Source organism: Lactuca serriola, chromosome 3 (genome assembly GCF_051521515.1).
Source record: "Lactuca serriola cultivar US96UC23 chromosome 3, Lser_US96UC23_V15, whole genome shotgun sequence".
In the NCBI taxonomy this organism is placed as follows: Eukaryota; Viridiplantae; Streptophyta; class Magnoliopsida; order Asterales; family Asteraceae; genus Lactuca; species Lactuca serriola.
In genome coordinates, this window is record NC_136410.1 from 304,975,475 (window position 1) to 304,992,025 (window position 16,551).

The window sequence follows — 16,551 nt, forward strand, 5'->3', positions numbered from 1 at the left end:
GTCAAAATTTTATACCAAAAGTTTTTACAAAATTAATAAATAGAGAGTGTTTGACATAGTTTTTAAAGTGACTTTTCATTTTTATCTTTTTTTTAAAAGTCAAAAACATGTTTAGTAATCCTGACTTTTTCAACTTTTACAATAGAAAAAATGACGTTTTTTTGAAAAGTCAAGTAATCATGACTTTTCCAATTTTTACAAAAAATGACTTTTTACAAAAATTTTATACCAAAAGTTTTTACAAAATTAATAAACAGAGAGTGTTTGACATAGTTTTTAAAGTGACTTTTCATTTTTATCTTTTTTTTAAAAGTCAAAAACATGTTTAGTAATCCTGACTTTTTCAACTTTTACAGTAGAAAAAATGACGGTTTTTTGAAAAGTCAAGTAATCATGACTTTTCCAATTTTTATAAAAAATGACTTTTTACGTTTCAAAAACTAAGAAGTCAGACATACTCATAGTACGAAAGTATTGTTTCTGTAAAATGCAATTCACCCCACCATAAAATACAAGCTCTTCGAGAAAATGATCCACCATGAAAATGATTTCAACTTTGATGGAGTTTGTGAAATAATGAAAACCGTAACAGGTGTATGGTGATCGAATCACCCATCAAAAAAGTTTTACACCATACACACATTTATAATTCAACCACACAAAAGACGAACACAAAAAGCACTATACAAAAAGGTAAAATTTCTTCACGGGTAACAACATATCAGCTCCAGTTCAAAAGTTTCTCTCTCTCTCTCTCTCTCTCTCTCTCTCTCTCTCTCTCTCTTCGGTCTTCATTGTCATGAGTCATAACAACTCTAAATTTAGAAATGTCAAAGACCATATCTTCTTCTTCAATCCCAAAATTTAGGTTGGATCTAGAGAGAGAAAGTCGCTGAAGGAAGCTATGTCTGTGGTGGAGTCAAGCTCTGCTACTACAGCGGATCAGAGTAACGTTAAGGGGGTTCTTACACATGGCGGTCGTTACGTTCAGTATAATGTGTACGGTAATCTTTTCGAAGTTTCCCGGAAGTATGTTCCTCCGATCAGACCTGTTGGTAGAGGCGCTTATGGAATCGTTTGGTAAGACTCGAATTCTGTTGGTAGTTTTTGAAACGTTTACCATGATTTGGTGTTATTATGTTTGATTTTATTCTGTGATGTTGATCGATTTTGTTTGGGGAATCGTGGAATTACGTGCTGTAGTTATGGCGATTTGTATTTGATCATCATCGTAAGGCTCTTAGATGTAGTGGTTGATCATATTAGGGTTTATCAGCGATTGATTTGCAGGAAACTTGATCTTATAATCCTATTTGAATTCATTCAACTACATTTTGATGGTGCTTGTTATCTGATTTACGGGTAACTTGAGCTTATAATCATTAGGGTTTAAACTCTCTTAATTTAGTAGAATCTTGAGCTCACGATCCAGATTTAGAATCATTTACTATTGTTTATTGTTTATAAATAGGAAAATAGTTACGTGTTGTTTCTTTTTGACTTCTGGACAGAATGACTTAATGTGTTCAGCCAAAAACCATGGGTTAATGTATTAAGATACCGACTCTTTACCTATTTACTATCATGTTGAAATTGATGAATGTTGTGAATTTTTTTGGAATGTAAGGATAAAATGGTCATTTAGTCTAGGAAAGTAACATACCTTATGTATTCAACACTTTATATACAGACACACATCATTACCCATTCAGCTACTTTAGAGTAAGGAGTTTTCCCCCATTAAGTCCTAAGTTTTTACAAATATGTCTGTCATTTTTTCCTTCCATTTTCCTGGATACATTTTAAACATCACAAAATGGAAAAAGAAAAAAAGAAACAGGGGATTACTGATATTAATTCTCATTGTTTCGAATAAAGTTGACTTTTTTTTTTTTTCTTCCAGTGCTGCAACGAATGCGGAGACACGTGAAGAAGTTGCCATAAAGAAAATTGGGAATGCTTTTGACAACAGAATAGATGCGAAAAGGACTCTAAGAGAAATTAAGCTTCTTCGTCACATGGAACATGAAAATGTGAGTTTACAAACTCAAATTTGATGGTATTGATTTGGGTTGAAGGGTATTTACGTGATTTGAGGTGTACAGGTTATTGCAATCAAAGACATCATACGGCCTCCACAGAAGGAAAACTTCAATGATGTTTACATTGTTTATGAGTTGATGGACACGGATCTTCATCAAATAATACGCTCTAATCAACCTCTGGCTGATGATCATTGTCGGGTAACTATGTGTTTGTTGTTATGATTCTTAAATTACAAAAATGGTCCCTATGCTTTCTGATTTTTACTATGTTTAGTTCAAAACTGAAACGTGATGTTTTGATGATGATGGCAGTATTTTCTTTACCAAATTCTAAGAGGACTGAAATACGTTCATTCGGCACACGTGTTGCATCGTGATCTAAAACCAAGCAACTTACTTCTGAATGCAAATTGTGACCTAAAAATTGGGGATTTTGGGCTTGCAAGAACCACTTCAGAAACGGATTTCATGACCGAATATGTTGTGACTCGTTGGTATCGCGCCCCTGAATTGCTCTTAAATTGTTCCGAGTACACGGCCGCCATTGACATCTGGTCCGTCGGCTGCATCCTTGGTGAGATCCTCACTCGACAGCCCTTGTTTCCAGGCAAAGATTATGTTCATCAGCTCAGACTTATCACAGAGGTAATTAATTAATTATTATCACGACACAAATGAAAGGGCAATTAAGTAATTTTGGTTTGATTTTTTTTTTTTAGCTGATTGGTTCACCTGATGATGCAAGTCTTGGCTTTCTAAGAAGCGATAATGCAAGAAGATATGTGAGACAACTTCCTCAGTATCCAAGACAACAATTCTCTGCCAGATTCCCAAATAAATCCCCTGGAGCTTTAGATCTGCTTGAAAAGATGCTTGTATTTGACCCAAACAGGCGTATTACAGGTATTTTTACCATTTTTCCCTTTTTATTATATATGCTAAATTAACATATTTAAATATAAATATTGCAGTTGATGAGGCGTTATGTCACCCGTATTTGGCACCTCTTCATGAAATCAACGACGAGCCGGTGTGCCCTCATCCTTTTAGCTTCGACTTTGAGCAGCCTTCATGCACTGAAGAACACATCAAAGAGCTTATTTGGAGGGAGTCTGTCAAATTCAATCCTGACCATCCAAATCACTGAGATCATCTCATCTCATCTCATCTCTTCTCTTCTCTTGTACACCTACCTTACCAACAACAAATTATATATGCTAGAATTACTCTGTATTATCCCTCCTCCTCCTCCTCACATAATCTTCTTTATTACAACAACCGAGATACACAATAATAAAAACATAATGGGCTTATTGGGGTTTTTACTTTTTACATCATTTGTTTTTTTTTTCTTTTTCCATTTCTTGTAATGTTCAGTCGCCTTATGAAGCCAGAGTTTTCTTTCTCCCTCATTGCTTCCCCTTCTCAATTCTCAATATTGCCAATTACTTGTTTTCTTTCTCCTATTCCTGACCAATCTACAACTCTCACTGCATAAACTACAACCTTAAATGCATCATGTTTGACCAGCTGTGAATGAATGATATGTGCAAATTTAGACAACCAACGATGTTACCATGTCTGGAGGCATACTAGTAACAACATCAATTATATGGCATAACAGCATTTCATAAATGTTTCCTTCCACGACAATGAAAAATGAAATTTGTAACCATAACTTGGATTTGACTTATGATAACAACTTCTATAAGTTGATCAACTTGGTCGCTTCCAAGTATATATATATATATATATATATATATATATATATATATATATATATATATATATATATATATATATATATATATGAAAGAAATTTATATTACATTTACTTAATACGTTGTCATTTTAGGAAGAATTAAGTACAATTTCTAAGTAAAAAGCTCGACCTATATAGCAAAACCGAATATGCCCAAATATATATCCATGAATTCTCTGAGTTACGTAGAATAAAATTATATCATATATAATTATATATAAAGGATGAATAATAGCCAAAGTTTAACCAAGTTTGTTGTTGCCCCAAAATCCTCTACTAGGCTTTAGAAGTTGTTTGAATAATGCCATCTTTGGCACATTCCAATGCTCCACATGCCTGAAAATAATTTACCACTAAATAAATACCTCAGCTTTTCCAATTTACATTCTTTCAAGGGGTCTCATTTTTTTTATTTGGGTTTTCAATATATATATATATATATATATATATATATATATATATATATATATATATATATATATATATATATATATATATATATATATATATATATATATAAAATGGAAATAAAACAAGAATCATATGAGCAAAACTTGTCATTAGTTATATTTATTACCTGCATACTTTTCCTGATTCTTTGCTAATGTAATACTCCGTGTAACCCGTAGCTGCAATGAAATTCGGTTGTCAAGAAGACAAAACAAAATTGATATGACAACTCTGGACATGACATGGTAACACAATACAATTGGTGTTGAAAGCATTGGGTATGAACTCTGAATTCACCGGGACAAAAGTTGCAAATTTTTATCTCATACAAAAAAGTGGAATATGAACTTGTTTTCGGGCTCTTATCAGTGCAAAAGAGAAGAATGTCCTCATGATCATCATGATCAAAAACAGTCCTACAAAATTTAGTTGGACTCATATCAAAAGATTAATGACATGGTAGCAACCCTCATCTTAATAACATTTTGTCATTTTATCCCATTTAATGGTATTGTAAAATTTGTAGGTTTATTTTACTAATTAATCTAATTTATTAAATATGCAAAATGGATGAAGATACCTGAAAGAATAGGTTTCCATGGAAATGACATGGTGCAACTGAAACGCCAATGCCCAATTCCTTTATCCTACAACACAAATGATTCAAAATCCATGCTTATTACACACTGAATTACTAGGAATGTATGTAGTTGCAGAGAAATACCTCAAAATCCTCCCATTTCATGAGCTTCATGTTTGATTTCTCAATAAGAGACCCAAAATTTGTGCAATTTCTTTTGAATCGACGTAGACCTTTAAACGAACCTGCTGGATCTGCAAATTCACAGTCGTCTTCATATGCGTCTAGTGTAAGAGCACCTAAAATCAAACATAAACTGCAATTATTAAAGCCTGATGGATAAAACTAAGAATTTTCTACCCTAAAACTGAATTCAATGAAGTAAAATTGAGCATGTCTACAAGTAATTGCTTTTCATCACTAAATTTGAAATTCTCGGAAACTGGAGGTGTATAAACTAAACGGAGTACGATTTAATGTTTACCTGTGACGAAATACGACCTCTGATAATCCTCTTTGATAGTTTCAACGATAATTGATCGGTCAATTACTCCGACTCTATCTCCAGCAAGCTCGATGCCTCTATTAGCTCCGTCATCGATGTTCTCAGGTGAACGGAAAAACGAGGCAGCAATTCCGAGAAGCTCGGAGCCATACCAAGCGGTTTTGAGCAGTAGGTTTCCGGACTCGGAGACTTGACCGGTGGCGGATGTATCCGTACTTGTTGTGTTGTCTCCTCCTCCAGTGCACTGGAGTTTCGTGAAATTCAGGTACCTTTTTGATCGGAAATCGCTGAGAGACTGGTGGCCGGAGAATCGATGAAAAGTAACGGAAGTAGTAGGCGAGAGAGTGGTCGCCATTTTAGTGAAGGAAAGGAAGGATCCATGTTGACGGTTTTTATGGTGGTTATTGTTTTGCTTAATAATACAAAACAATCATTAAAATAGGTAAAAGATAATAAAAAAATCACCAAACTACAAAATCACCAAAAAGATATAATATAGCATTTCATTGACTTTATTTGTACATAGTTTTAGACAGCTAGGAATGGCAACGGCTATCGTGTTATTCCGAGGTGACATCCAAAAGACGGCGATATATCGTCGGAAACACCGCCCCCGATACCCGTTTTTGGCCGTTACGTTAGGAGGCGTTGTGGTGACAACGGGAAGAAACGGTGGCTTGCATCAAGTGAACGGTCACTTTTTCGACCGTTGCGAAACGGTCACGTAGTCAAAAAAAATTACGTTTTAACTCCAATATAACTTCAAATTTTTACCTACACATTCAACTTATTTCTCTCATCTTATTCCATACAAATCAACCAATTTCATATTCAATCACTATGAATCAAAACCTCAACATTTCTCCTCCAAACACAAACACATCTCCTCCTCTCGGTTTTGTACAAAATGAGGCGTATGTGAATACCCTCAACTCGTAAAGCTCACCGCAACTTCCATTTTCCAACAACTTTGTCAATTCCGCCTCACCTCCATCACAATTCCCTACAACCCTTCCACAAAACATTTTCAACACATTTGCTTCCATGCAACAAAATACCACACAACCACCACCCACGCAAAAAACGGTTGTGGAGACACTAGTGAAGGGGGGTTGTAAAATAACAGCCAACAAAGAGAGAACAAGAAAGAAAGGGAAAGGGGTCGCGGTGGAGCAATCAGAAGAAGAACCTCCAACATGGTGGACTGCGGAGGAAGAATACGTAGGGATGTCAAAAAGTCACGTGGGCGCCCCGTCCCGTATAGGGGCATTTGTTGAAAAAAATCGGGGACGGGGGCGGAGGCGGGGGTAAGGTTAACCCCTGTTTTAATTTCGGGGGCGGGGACGGGGGTTGGTAGTCCCGTCCCGAAACCCCCGTAGGGGCCCCGTTAATAAATTATATAAATTCACATATATTAATTATATAAATATAATAAACAATAAAATGATTTTTACGTACAAAAATTAAAAAAAAAACACGTTTTAAAGTTGTTTGTATTATGTAAATATATGTTATAAATATCTATGTGTTACCCAAAAAGTAGTTTCTTTTAGCCCAAACAAGAACTTAGTTTAGCCCAAATAAGTTAGCTCAAAATCAATCGGGGCGGGGGTCAGAAGGGGAATTCGGGGGCGGGGGCGGGGGAACGGGAAAATTTTGGGGGCGGGGGATGCAATCCCCGTCCCGTTTGCCCCCGTTGACATCCCTAAGAATACGCGTTGGCAGTATTATGGTGCGGGACATCAAAAAACTCAATTAAGGGAAACGATATGAGAAAATGCGCTTTTTGGGAAGTTGTGATCGGTAAATTTCAGACTATTTTGAAGAAGGATGAAAATTATCTCTATCAGGATACGTTGAGTAGCAAGTGAACTCAAATAAGCAAGAAGTGCACCAAGTTCAATTCCATCTACAACAAATTTTCCTCGCACAAGCAAAGTGGTACGACCAGTTTTGATGTTTTTAGAGCTGTGAGGGATCAATATCATGTCGAGACGGGTCATGTTTTCGAGCATGAAAAGATCTAGGAGATTGTTAAGGATGGCTCAAAATGGACTAAAACAGACACATTTTTGGAACAACAATCCAAGAGATCTCGTAGCTTGGGTTCGATCGACGTTTCGGACGCATGCACGAACATCAACCTCAATGCCAACACGCATGAGCTACCAGACGACCTCAACGACATCAAAGAGATATCCCCGCCTCGACGACCAATAGGGCGCGACAAAGCGAGGCGGGCTCAATGACATGCGGAAGAAAGTGTATTGGTTTTAAGTTTTTTAAATTATTAGGATTATCGTATGCTTTTGGTCAAAAAAAATTATTATTGTAATGTCGTTTTTAGTTTTAAAATCTATGTTTAATTTAGTAGTTAATTGAATTATGTTTTATTAAGTTATATGTTTTTTTTATAAATATTATTACATAAATTAAAAAAATAAAACAAATTAGAAAAATGGAAATTAAAAACATCAAAATAAAAAAAAAAGAAAAATAAAAAAAGAAAAAGAAATAGAAATGGTAGGTGTTATCACATGTTATTTGGTGTTGCATATTTCCATATTGGGTGTTATAACACCAAAAATGTAATTAGATGATGAGGTGGACATTTTGGATGTGATAACATGTAATAATATGTTGCCCGTTGATAGCTTTATATAGACTTTTATATAAGGATTATCAATATATTTGATAGTGTTAATTTTGTGGATGAATATCAAATCATGTTAATTAAAACCATAAAAGTTACAAAATTGTCATCGTTTTGTTATTGAAGCAGGTTTCACCTGATTTCGCGGTTGCAACTTGCCAAGTGGGTCAGCATTGCGTCCTGCATGGAAAGTGAGACCCATATAACAACCGGAAAGGGATTAAACGATGCCGTTTTGGGTTGTTTTGCATGAGGACTAAACATGATAGTACCTTCTACTTTACAGTCATACCCAGGCCAAAAAAAACCCTTCTTATTTCTCTGTAATAGTCATACTAAGCCTTGTTTTGGTAGTGTGTTCACATGGTGTGTGATTTGAAGGATCATTGGTGAAAAACCTAGTTATTTCGTTGTTGATGAAAATTCCACATCGTCTAAAGAAAATGATGACTTTAGAATATTCCATTTCAGTTGAAGACATTCCCTTCGAGTATGTCCTATAAGATGGGGTAAATCCACCTTTTAACAACGCAATGAATGATAAATTTTTAAGTGAACTTTGTCATATTGGTGAGCCAAGGAAGATGTAGGTGAATCCTATATAGTTTGTGAGCATGTAAATTTTGAAAAGCCTTATTTTCTTGTCCATGATCCTAACAAACATTGGAAGCTAATGAAATCAATTGTAGGAATGAGATTTGAACATTCAAATCAATTAAAAGAATGCTTACAAAACCATCCAATGTCTAATGGTTATAGACTTTGGTGGCCAAAAAAATATAATACTGAGGTGGAGGATATTGGAAGCTTTGTAGACATGACTGCTAATAGAGAAGTAGTTGGAAATGTTCATGACCAAGTGGATGTGGAACCTGTTGAGAATGTACAAGTGAATGTTGAACCTGGTGATAATGGAGTTGATTCAAATTTAGAGATTGTGCCTCTAGATGTGACTAAAGGTGAAGATATTGATGCAGTGTATGAAACTCAAGCAATCAAGAAGTTGAAATCAACGCCAAAGATAATTGCTAAATGCAAATCGAAGACAATGAAGAATGAATCAGGATCCTCTTTCAAAAAAAAATGAATCAGGATCTGCAGTTAAAAACTTAAAACACAAATGATATTGAGTAGTTTGAGTAGGGGCAGATTGGAATCATTTATAGCAACTTACTATGTATAGTGTTTACTCATAAACACTGCCTTTTGAATGTTATGTATGTGATGGTATATATGTCATGTTTTGTTTGTGCTATTGGAATCATTTATAGCAACTTACTATGTGTTGTTTGTAGATGTGGTTTGTAAATGTCATGTTTTTAACTCTACAAGTAATATAAAACATTAAACCATTAGTATGTGTTGTCTGTCAAACGACTTGTATTTTACCACTGAAAATTATAAATCGACTATCATAATACCATAATACATGAAAATATTACAATAACAAATGTACTAAAGCTATTATAATACAAAGACCTAACCAACCAAACATCAAACCGAACCGGTTATAATACATCAGGACATTAAAACATTACTCTTTTCCAAACACCAAAATGGAAATTAAAATTACAATGACCACAACATGCATTTTTTTAACATCTTGAACACCTGTGATCCTTGATTTTGGACACGTGAGGAGAGAAAAAAAAAAAAGCAGAAATAGATTCTTGATTTTGAATGAAAGCTTGATGAAGACAATGAGACTTTAAGATTTAAATTATGGTCAACTATATCAATAATCATTTATATAAAATAGTCAGTTATGTTTTAACACCAAGTAATTTTGCTATTTTCCACTAAAAACCGAGGGTCATTTTTATACGTTTGAGGATCATTTGTTAATATATAAAATTTGATTGTTTACATTTGGTTCCAACATTTTCAAACTCACCTATGGCAAAAATGATACCATTGTGTAATAATCCTCAACAAATCATGTTTATGACACCTGGCAGAATCGAAAAGTTATGTGGAAGAAATCCTAAATGTTCCCCATCGGATTGCACGTAAATACTGTTTGTTCCCACAACCTCCTCTACTTCGATCGAAAAAGCACTACAATTGAAACAAAATAATTCTATATTTATCCAAAATTACAATTTTACCCTCCAACCAACCATATCATGAAAATTCCAACAACTTTATACTTACGAAAAATTCACAATAATTAGTTTTCTGGTGTTTCGTGTTCGGATAACGGGTAACCTACTTTTGCTTGTATAATCTGATTATTTAAGGGTGGGATAATCAATTTCATATTTAGATGTAGCTAAACTTATTATCGCAAGGTAGAGTAAATTACAAATATGGTCCCTGTGCTTAACTCAAAATGACAAGTTTGGTCAGATTTTTGAGATCTTCCTGAGACGTCATCCCTTAAGTTTGCATTTCATTGTGGATTTAGTTCCTCTGACAATGATATGTAAAAAATTGGACAAAACTTGAGATTTTGAGTAAAGCATAGGGACCAAATCCAAACACCACATAAATAATCTCTCTAGATTTTGTTAACAAATATGGAATGCAATAAAAACTTGTCCTTTTTTTTTGCCAATTACGACGGAAAAAGAAATAAATTGCTTTTTTTTTTCATTAAAAATGATGTTTTTTGACTTGTAAAAAAAGAAGATTTACCTTCTTGACAAGACATTATTCACTGATAAATGTGTCCCGTTGTATAGCTTATGTAACTTCATAAGAAAGTCATACCATTTGAAATCCTGAAGTATCACCACCTGATAAAGAAATAACAATGTAAATGAAAATATATTTCAATTTCTTGCATACAAGCCCTATACTAAATGCAAAAAGCACAACTTAATAGATAAAGCCAAAGAAAAGATGGTTTCCCATTAATTCATAACTATTTACAAATCAATTTGCCCTAGTTTATTTTTTCGTCTTCCATCTCCCCAATTGTGTCATCATTTTCAGAAATATTTTTTTTATCCATACACCACTTAGAGGCATGTTTTTTTTTTTTTTTTTTTGGATTTAATGAAACAAGTAAATGACCATTTTACCCTTTTGTTTAAAAGTGATTGAAAAGAAACAGAAATGGACCTCAAATTTTCCATTTGAAGGATGAGCATTGGGAGTGATCCTCATTCCACCACCAAAGAATTGTGCATTTCCGATGCATAGAGCCGTTACCTTTGGATACACTTCCCACTCCCCATCATTCACCTAAAATAATTCAGTTCATGTTCTTAGATTGAATCCTCAAAAAGGAAATAAATAAACCTCATCTCATCTCATCTATAGCTTTTTGAATCCTCACATCAGCTTTCTACTAAACTATATCAAACAAAAACCCTATTAACTTGAAATTTCTCCAATCATTGACCACTTTTGAATTTTTTTTTATCAACTAGTTTACCCTCATTTTTGTGAAATGTTTTGTAAATCCCCTTTTATCTAATTTGTTAACTTTTAAGCACATGTAATGTTTAAATAAAACATAACTATAGTTAACTATGTTGGGTCTTTTTTTGAAATAAAACAAAGTAGTCAGGAAATAATAAGGCTTTGAAGGTTAGATATTATTAAGGGAGTAAAATGGAATATTATTGAGTAAAAAGGGGTTAATTGTACAAAAAAAAGCATTTAGTAGAATCACAATGGTTTATAAAAGTTACCCTCTACGATGATTAAATAAAAAAAAACAGTTTATGGGGTTTTGATCTAAATAAATGACTTCTCAAAAAACCTCCCAGTCATATTCAATTACTCATATCATTAAATTTTAAAAATAGCCCTAGAAAGTTTGTCTAAATACTAACTTTGATCTTTAGGTCTTGATTGTGATGTCCAAAAAAGGCTTGCAATGCACCGATTACATAACACAAACTCCCAAATCTTTTGTATTTAGATGCATGAAACCCTGCTTTTGCACTCCTGAAATTTTACATAACATAAAATGGGTTAAACCATGAGTTCGTTTATTTAACCAAACATTGTTGTTCTGATAAATGGAAGTACATTGCTAGTTCTTGATTTTAGTCCTAAAATAAATTCGAAAATGGGCTTCTCTTTTCTTTATTTCCAAATACCTCTCAATTTATTAAGAACATCAATGAGGTTACATAATGAGGTTTGTTCTGATAATTTTAAAGGCTAATTGACACACTTACAAATGAATATCAGCAACATTTATGAAGTAATGCAAATCTCCACCTTCTTTAGAGATTACTCCTACATCGATTCGTGATCTTGACCCTGCAGTTGACTTCCACTCAAAAATTCGGAAAAAAATATATATAGAGAAAATAGTAGAAAGTCACACCCAAAAGAGGAATCACGACCTTTAACTATGCGTTCAATGGCATCAACAGGATCATTTGTCCTAAAAAAAATTGAAAATTTGTTCAAAATATTAAGATGTTGATTGATGTGAATATCAAATACCTTGAAGAAAGCAATGGAAGAAGTACTAACCAGCCAAATGTTCTTGCAAAATCAGATCCAGTTCCCAATGGGATTAACTACAAATGCATAGGAATAAAGGGATAAATGCAAGAAATAGCAACATACTTTCATTTCATTCTATTATAGCATTCTACTTTCAAGTTTTTTTTTTTTTTTTTTAATTAAGACATTTTACTTTGAAAAATCTACCCAATTATAGCAGTGAAAACTGACATTGCTATAACTAGGTAGATTTATCAAAGTGCAATGTTGTAATAGAAAGACTTGAAAGTAGGATGCTTATAATAAACAAAGAAAAGCAATTAAGCCATTAATAAAAGTATTTGGAAAATCATAATTTTGATTTTTATAAATTAAAGTTCTATGCAATAACTTACTCCAAGAGATGTTGTACGTGGAGCTTTTGAATCATGTTTAGTAACTGGTTTTCCACCCCAAAAGAATCCATTAACAACCTAACAAAATCAAAAGCCTCAACATGTTATAAATTTATAATTCTTGGAACAAGTCTATGATCACAACCAACTTTACCATTTTACCCCCTGTAGTGTATTATTACATATCATACTTGTTCTATATTTTATATTTGATAAAAAGAATATAAATTATTCTGAAGAGAAGTTGTACCTCGTGAAGAGTCCCATCACCTCCAACTGCCACAACTGCATCAGCACCCTCACGTATTGCCTGACAACATTTTCTCCATTATAATTTTTGAATAATCTTATATACATGATTTTAATTTTTAATGCAAACATAAAGACACAAAATTCAAAACATGCTTACCTCCCTTGTTATATCTATCGCATGAGATGGACCCGAAGTCAAAGATTCGCATATCTATCCAAAAATAGAAAAAAGTCAACACATATTACAAGAAGAAATCATCGAAGCACACCAATCACAAGCTTTCTAGGACTATTTTCAACGATTACAGAAGGCATTCATGTCTTTTGTGTGAGACAAAAATTTGCAAATTTTGGCCCATCAACACAGTACAAATGGGGCGTAAAGTGTGAAATCTACAACATGACTCTTAGGTTGTGTTTGACAGACTAGCTGAAAAAGCTAGCTTTTGTCTGATAAGCTGGCTGATAAAGTAATAGCTTTTGGTAAAAGTTAGATGACAAATGTAAAATGACATATACAGGTATATCAATAAGCTATCTCAAATATCTTTTTAAGAAGTTAGCTTATAAACTATTTTAGTGATGCCACCAAATACTACATTGCAATATAATCTCAAAAAATAAGCTATCTTAAACACAGCCTTAATATTCATCCATTCATTTTAGTAAAACTGTAAGAAAACTCCTGAAAGCATCCAATAATCAAGTGAATCATTCTTCTAAGTTCTAATTACCCCTTAGAGATACAAGTAAACCTTTGTTTATTCTACTTCTTTTCCCTTTAAATTTCATAATTCAGCTTTCAATGATCTATAAGGCCTTGTTTACATTGAAGACATTCATGAACGAGCTCACACAGACAAAACAAACTTAATTTCTTAAAATCACAGCTAATGCTTAATCTAGCAACACTCAGAATTTTGTAAATCCATTAGATGATGAGTTTACGCTAGAAGAAATTAGCAATAAAAAGCTGATCAAAGTCTCACATTACAATCGCTACCAAGGCGAGACCTAAGATACGGCAGCAGCTTCTTCCATTCTCTCCCCGTCCGACCATTAGCACCTTAAAAAAAATCAATTTCATCAACAATTTACACGATCATGATCTACAAAAGTAAAAAAAAAAATAAAAAAATAAAAAAATAAAAAATAAAAAAAAAAGTTTATTTAAAGATTGAGATGCTAACCTTGAGGATTGACGATGAATACGATGTCACGGCGGCGAGAGGAGGAGGATCCAGGAGAGGTTGCGGCGGAGATATCAGAAGCTGAAGCTTGTTCGGCTCGTAGAAACGAGGGTTTCGCCATTGACACCACCGCCATGCCTAGACAAACCATGTGTAATTTATTACTGAGTACTTCTTGATTTGCGTGACTGTGTGTGTCAGTGTGCGTTAATGGTGTTTATTTATGAAGGGGGCGTGCGTGTGAAGATAGCATAGATGTTAATGGCGATTATTTATGAAGGGGGCGTTTGATTTTGACTTTCTGTAGTTATCTGTTTGCTTCACTTCTTAAAATCCACATTTGTGTCTTGGAAAAACCCAATGAGCCTCCCAATTTTTGCAAAGAGTGTTTCGTAGTGTTGGGTACGAACATATAAAAACGAAAATTAGTATTAAAAATTAGATCTCGATTCAGCTTTGTTGGGTTGAGATTTGGTGATTCAAGGTCAAACTAGTTATTCTATCTTTCAAACTTGAGAGTTGAGACAACGTGCATAACTGCATATATATGTGTTTGTGTTTTTTTTTCTTAATCTACTTATACATGATACATAATGAATTAGACTTAAGGTGTGTCATCTTTTTGTTGTCTGCATGACGTGGCAGATATTGTCAGCCACAAACATCAACCTATCTTTTTGTCCGCGGCAATCTTCAGCGACAAACACCAACCTATCTTTTTGTCTGCGGCAATCTTCAGTGACAAACACCAACCTATCTTTTTGTCCGCGGTAATCTTCAGCGACAACCACCAACCTATCTTTTTGTCGGTGGCAATCTTCAAGGGGGCACGAGTTTGTTGATGGTTTCTGTCTGTCTATTGTTACTTTTTCTTTTTACCCTCTTTAATTGGTCCTCTTTAATTGGTAGATAATAAATGTCTGAATCCCATAGGCAAAACATAACAAAATTGTCAAATACTTATATGATGTTTATGTGGCATCAGATTTTGATACACAAAAACATTATAACACATTTTAGCCTTATATAGTAAATAATTGTTCAATATAAATGGGTATCATCACGGTACATGATGACAACCCATATGAATATAGAATTTGTTGATGATTTAATGTAATCAAATTGTTTTAGTAATAGAATTTGCACGATGCAATTCGTTCAAACATTAATTTTATAGAGGTTGGGAAGTACGTATTATACATTTGTCTAAGACGAATTTATTTTTAATACGACCAAAATGCCGGGGCACCCTTGCAGGATACTAGGGATAGCGCCCCTAATTGGGTCCAACCTTAACGAGATTTTAACCATGTATTGACAACACCAATAAGTTAATATTGGATATATAACTTCTATATATTCAAATCATGGATGTAGTAAGTATAAGTGATACATTTGGTGGAGCTTAAGAATTTTAATTCTCTCTTATCATCATTTAGTTCTCGTGACTTCGATTATGTGCCTAGTTTATAAAGTTGTTAGTTATGGTATCATCACCATAATTTGAATTTTGTGATTACCTAGGCATAAAGGTGAAATGTCAAATTTGGAAAGCGATTTATACGATCTTACTTGAAATCCAAGATCAATTCTGTGATTATAAAACAATACACTTCGTTCACCATATACTCCAACAAACAGTGAATTTAGATTATATTATATAAATTAATATTGGTAAACCAGACAAAATAACCATAAGTTGAAAGTTAGCTAAAATATATTTAAATAAATGCATAATCCTAAAATGGATTCTCTAAAAAATTATATTATTATTTGAATGTGTATAATTTTAAAACATGTTAGTAATATTGCTCAACACACTATTTACTCAGTTGTGTTTGGCTACATAATTGTTTTTCACATGTTTATAATTTCTCATATTATTTTTACATTGATTTTTGAGCAAATCACAAAAATGGCCTTATGGTTCCCTTAAATCTTGCAAGTCTAGTTAACAAGATTGTTTTGTTTCCAAAGTTTTGTGATACTCATCGTCAAGGTTCTATATAGCGTGAGGTGCGTCAGGGCGGCAATGTCAACCCTCAAACTTTATGAGTTGCGGCAAGTCATGACGTTTATTAAGGCGATAATTTTGTGTGTGTATATATATATATATATATATATATATATATATATATATATATATATATATATATATATTCTACTATTATTCATTTTTATATACATATACGACTCAAGGCGACATTTTTTCAAGGTGTTGCATCAAAGTACAAGCCGTGGAGCCATGACACACTATGATGAGCTTTTTATAACCATGCTCATGGTCCCTACCTAATGCTAGTCTT

At 33.5% G+C, this 16,551-nt stretch overlaps 3 protein-coding genes across 4 annotated transcripts; 1 reads left to right on the forward strand and 2 right to left on the reverse strand.

Moving 5' to 3' along the window:
* The first annotated feature begins 535 nt into the window (after positions 1–535).
* LOC145094131 (mitogen-activated protein kinase homolog MMK2) lies at positions 536–3,377 on the forward strand. The gene is made up of 6 exons (XM_079032416.1): positions 536–1,080; positions 1,904–2,033; positions 2,106–2,243; positions 2,358–2,690; positions 2,765–2,948; positions 3,017–3,377. Exons 1-6 carry the CDS (start codon positions 905–907, stop codon positions 3,190–3,192), a joined length of 1,137 nt encoding a protein of 378 aa, XP_078888542.1. The 5' UTR covers positions 536–904; the 3' UTR covers positions 3,193–3,377.
* A 474-nt stretch (positions 3,378–3,851) lies between these two features.
* On the reverse strand, positions 3,852–5,723 carry LOC145094132 (Nuclear transport factor 2 (NTF2) family protein). The gene is made up of 5 exons (XM_079032417.1): positions 5,322–5,723; positions 4,982–5,136; positions 4,838–4,904; positions 4,385–4,436; positions 3,852–4,143 (listed from the first exon to the last, which is right to left on the reverse strand). The coding sequence occupies exons 1-5, from the start codon at positions 5,695–5,697 to the stop codon at positions 4,050–4,052; spliced, it is 744 nt and encodes a 247-aa protein (XP_078888543.1). The 5' UTR covers positions 5,698–5,723; the 3' UTR covers positions 3,852–4,049.
* A 4,088-nt stretch (positions 5,724–9,811) lies between these two features.
* Positions 9,812–14,537, reverse strand: LCBK2 (Diacylglycerol kinase family protein). Of its 2 annotated transcripts, none has more exons than XM_079032418.1 (12): positions 14,246–14,537; positions 14,045–14,121; positions 13,213–13,266; positions 13,054–13,113; positions 12,804–12,881; positions 12,436–12,482; positions 12,303–12,343; positions 12,132–12,216; positions 11,781–11,895; positions 11,062–11,184; positions 10,633–10,733; positions 9,812–10,053 (listed from the first exon to the last, which is right to left on the reverse strand). In XM_079032418.1, exons 1-12 carry the CDS (start codon positions 14,394–14,396, stop codon positions 9,924–9,926), a joined length of 1,062 nt encoding a protein of 353 aa, XP_078888544.1. In that variant the 5' UTR covers positions 14,397–14,537; the 3' UTR covers positions 9,812–9,923. The 2 variants fall into 2 exon arrangements, with proteins under 2 accessions (XP_078888544.1, XP_078888545.1); XM_079032419.1 differs by lacking the exon at positions 9,812–10,053 and adding an exon at positions 10,237–10,407.
* Between the last annotated feature and the right edge of the window lie 2,014 nt (positions 14,538–16,551).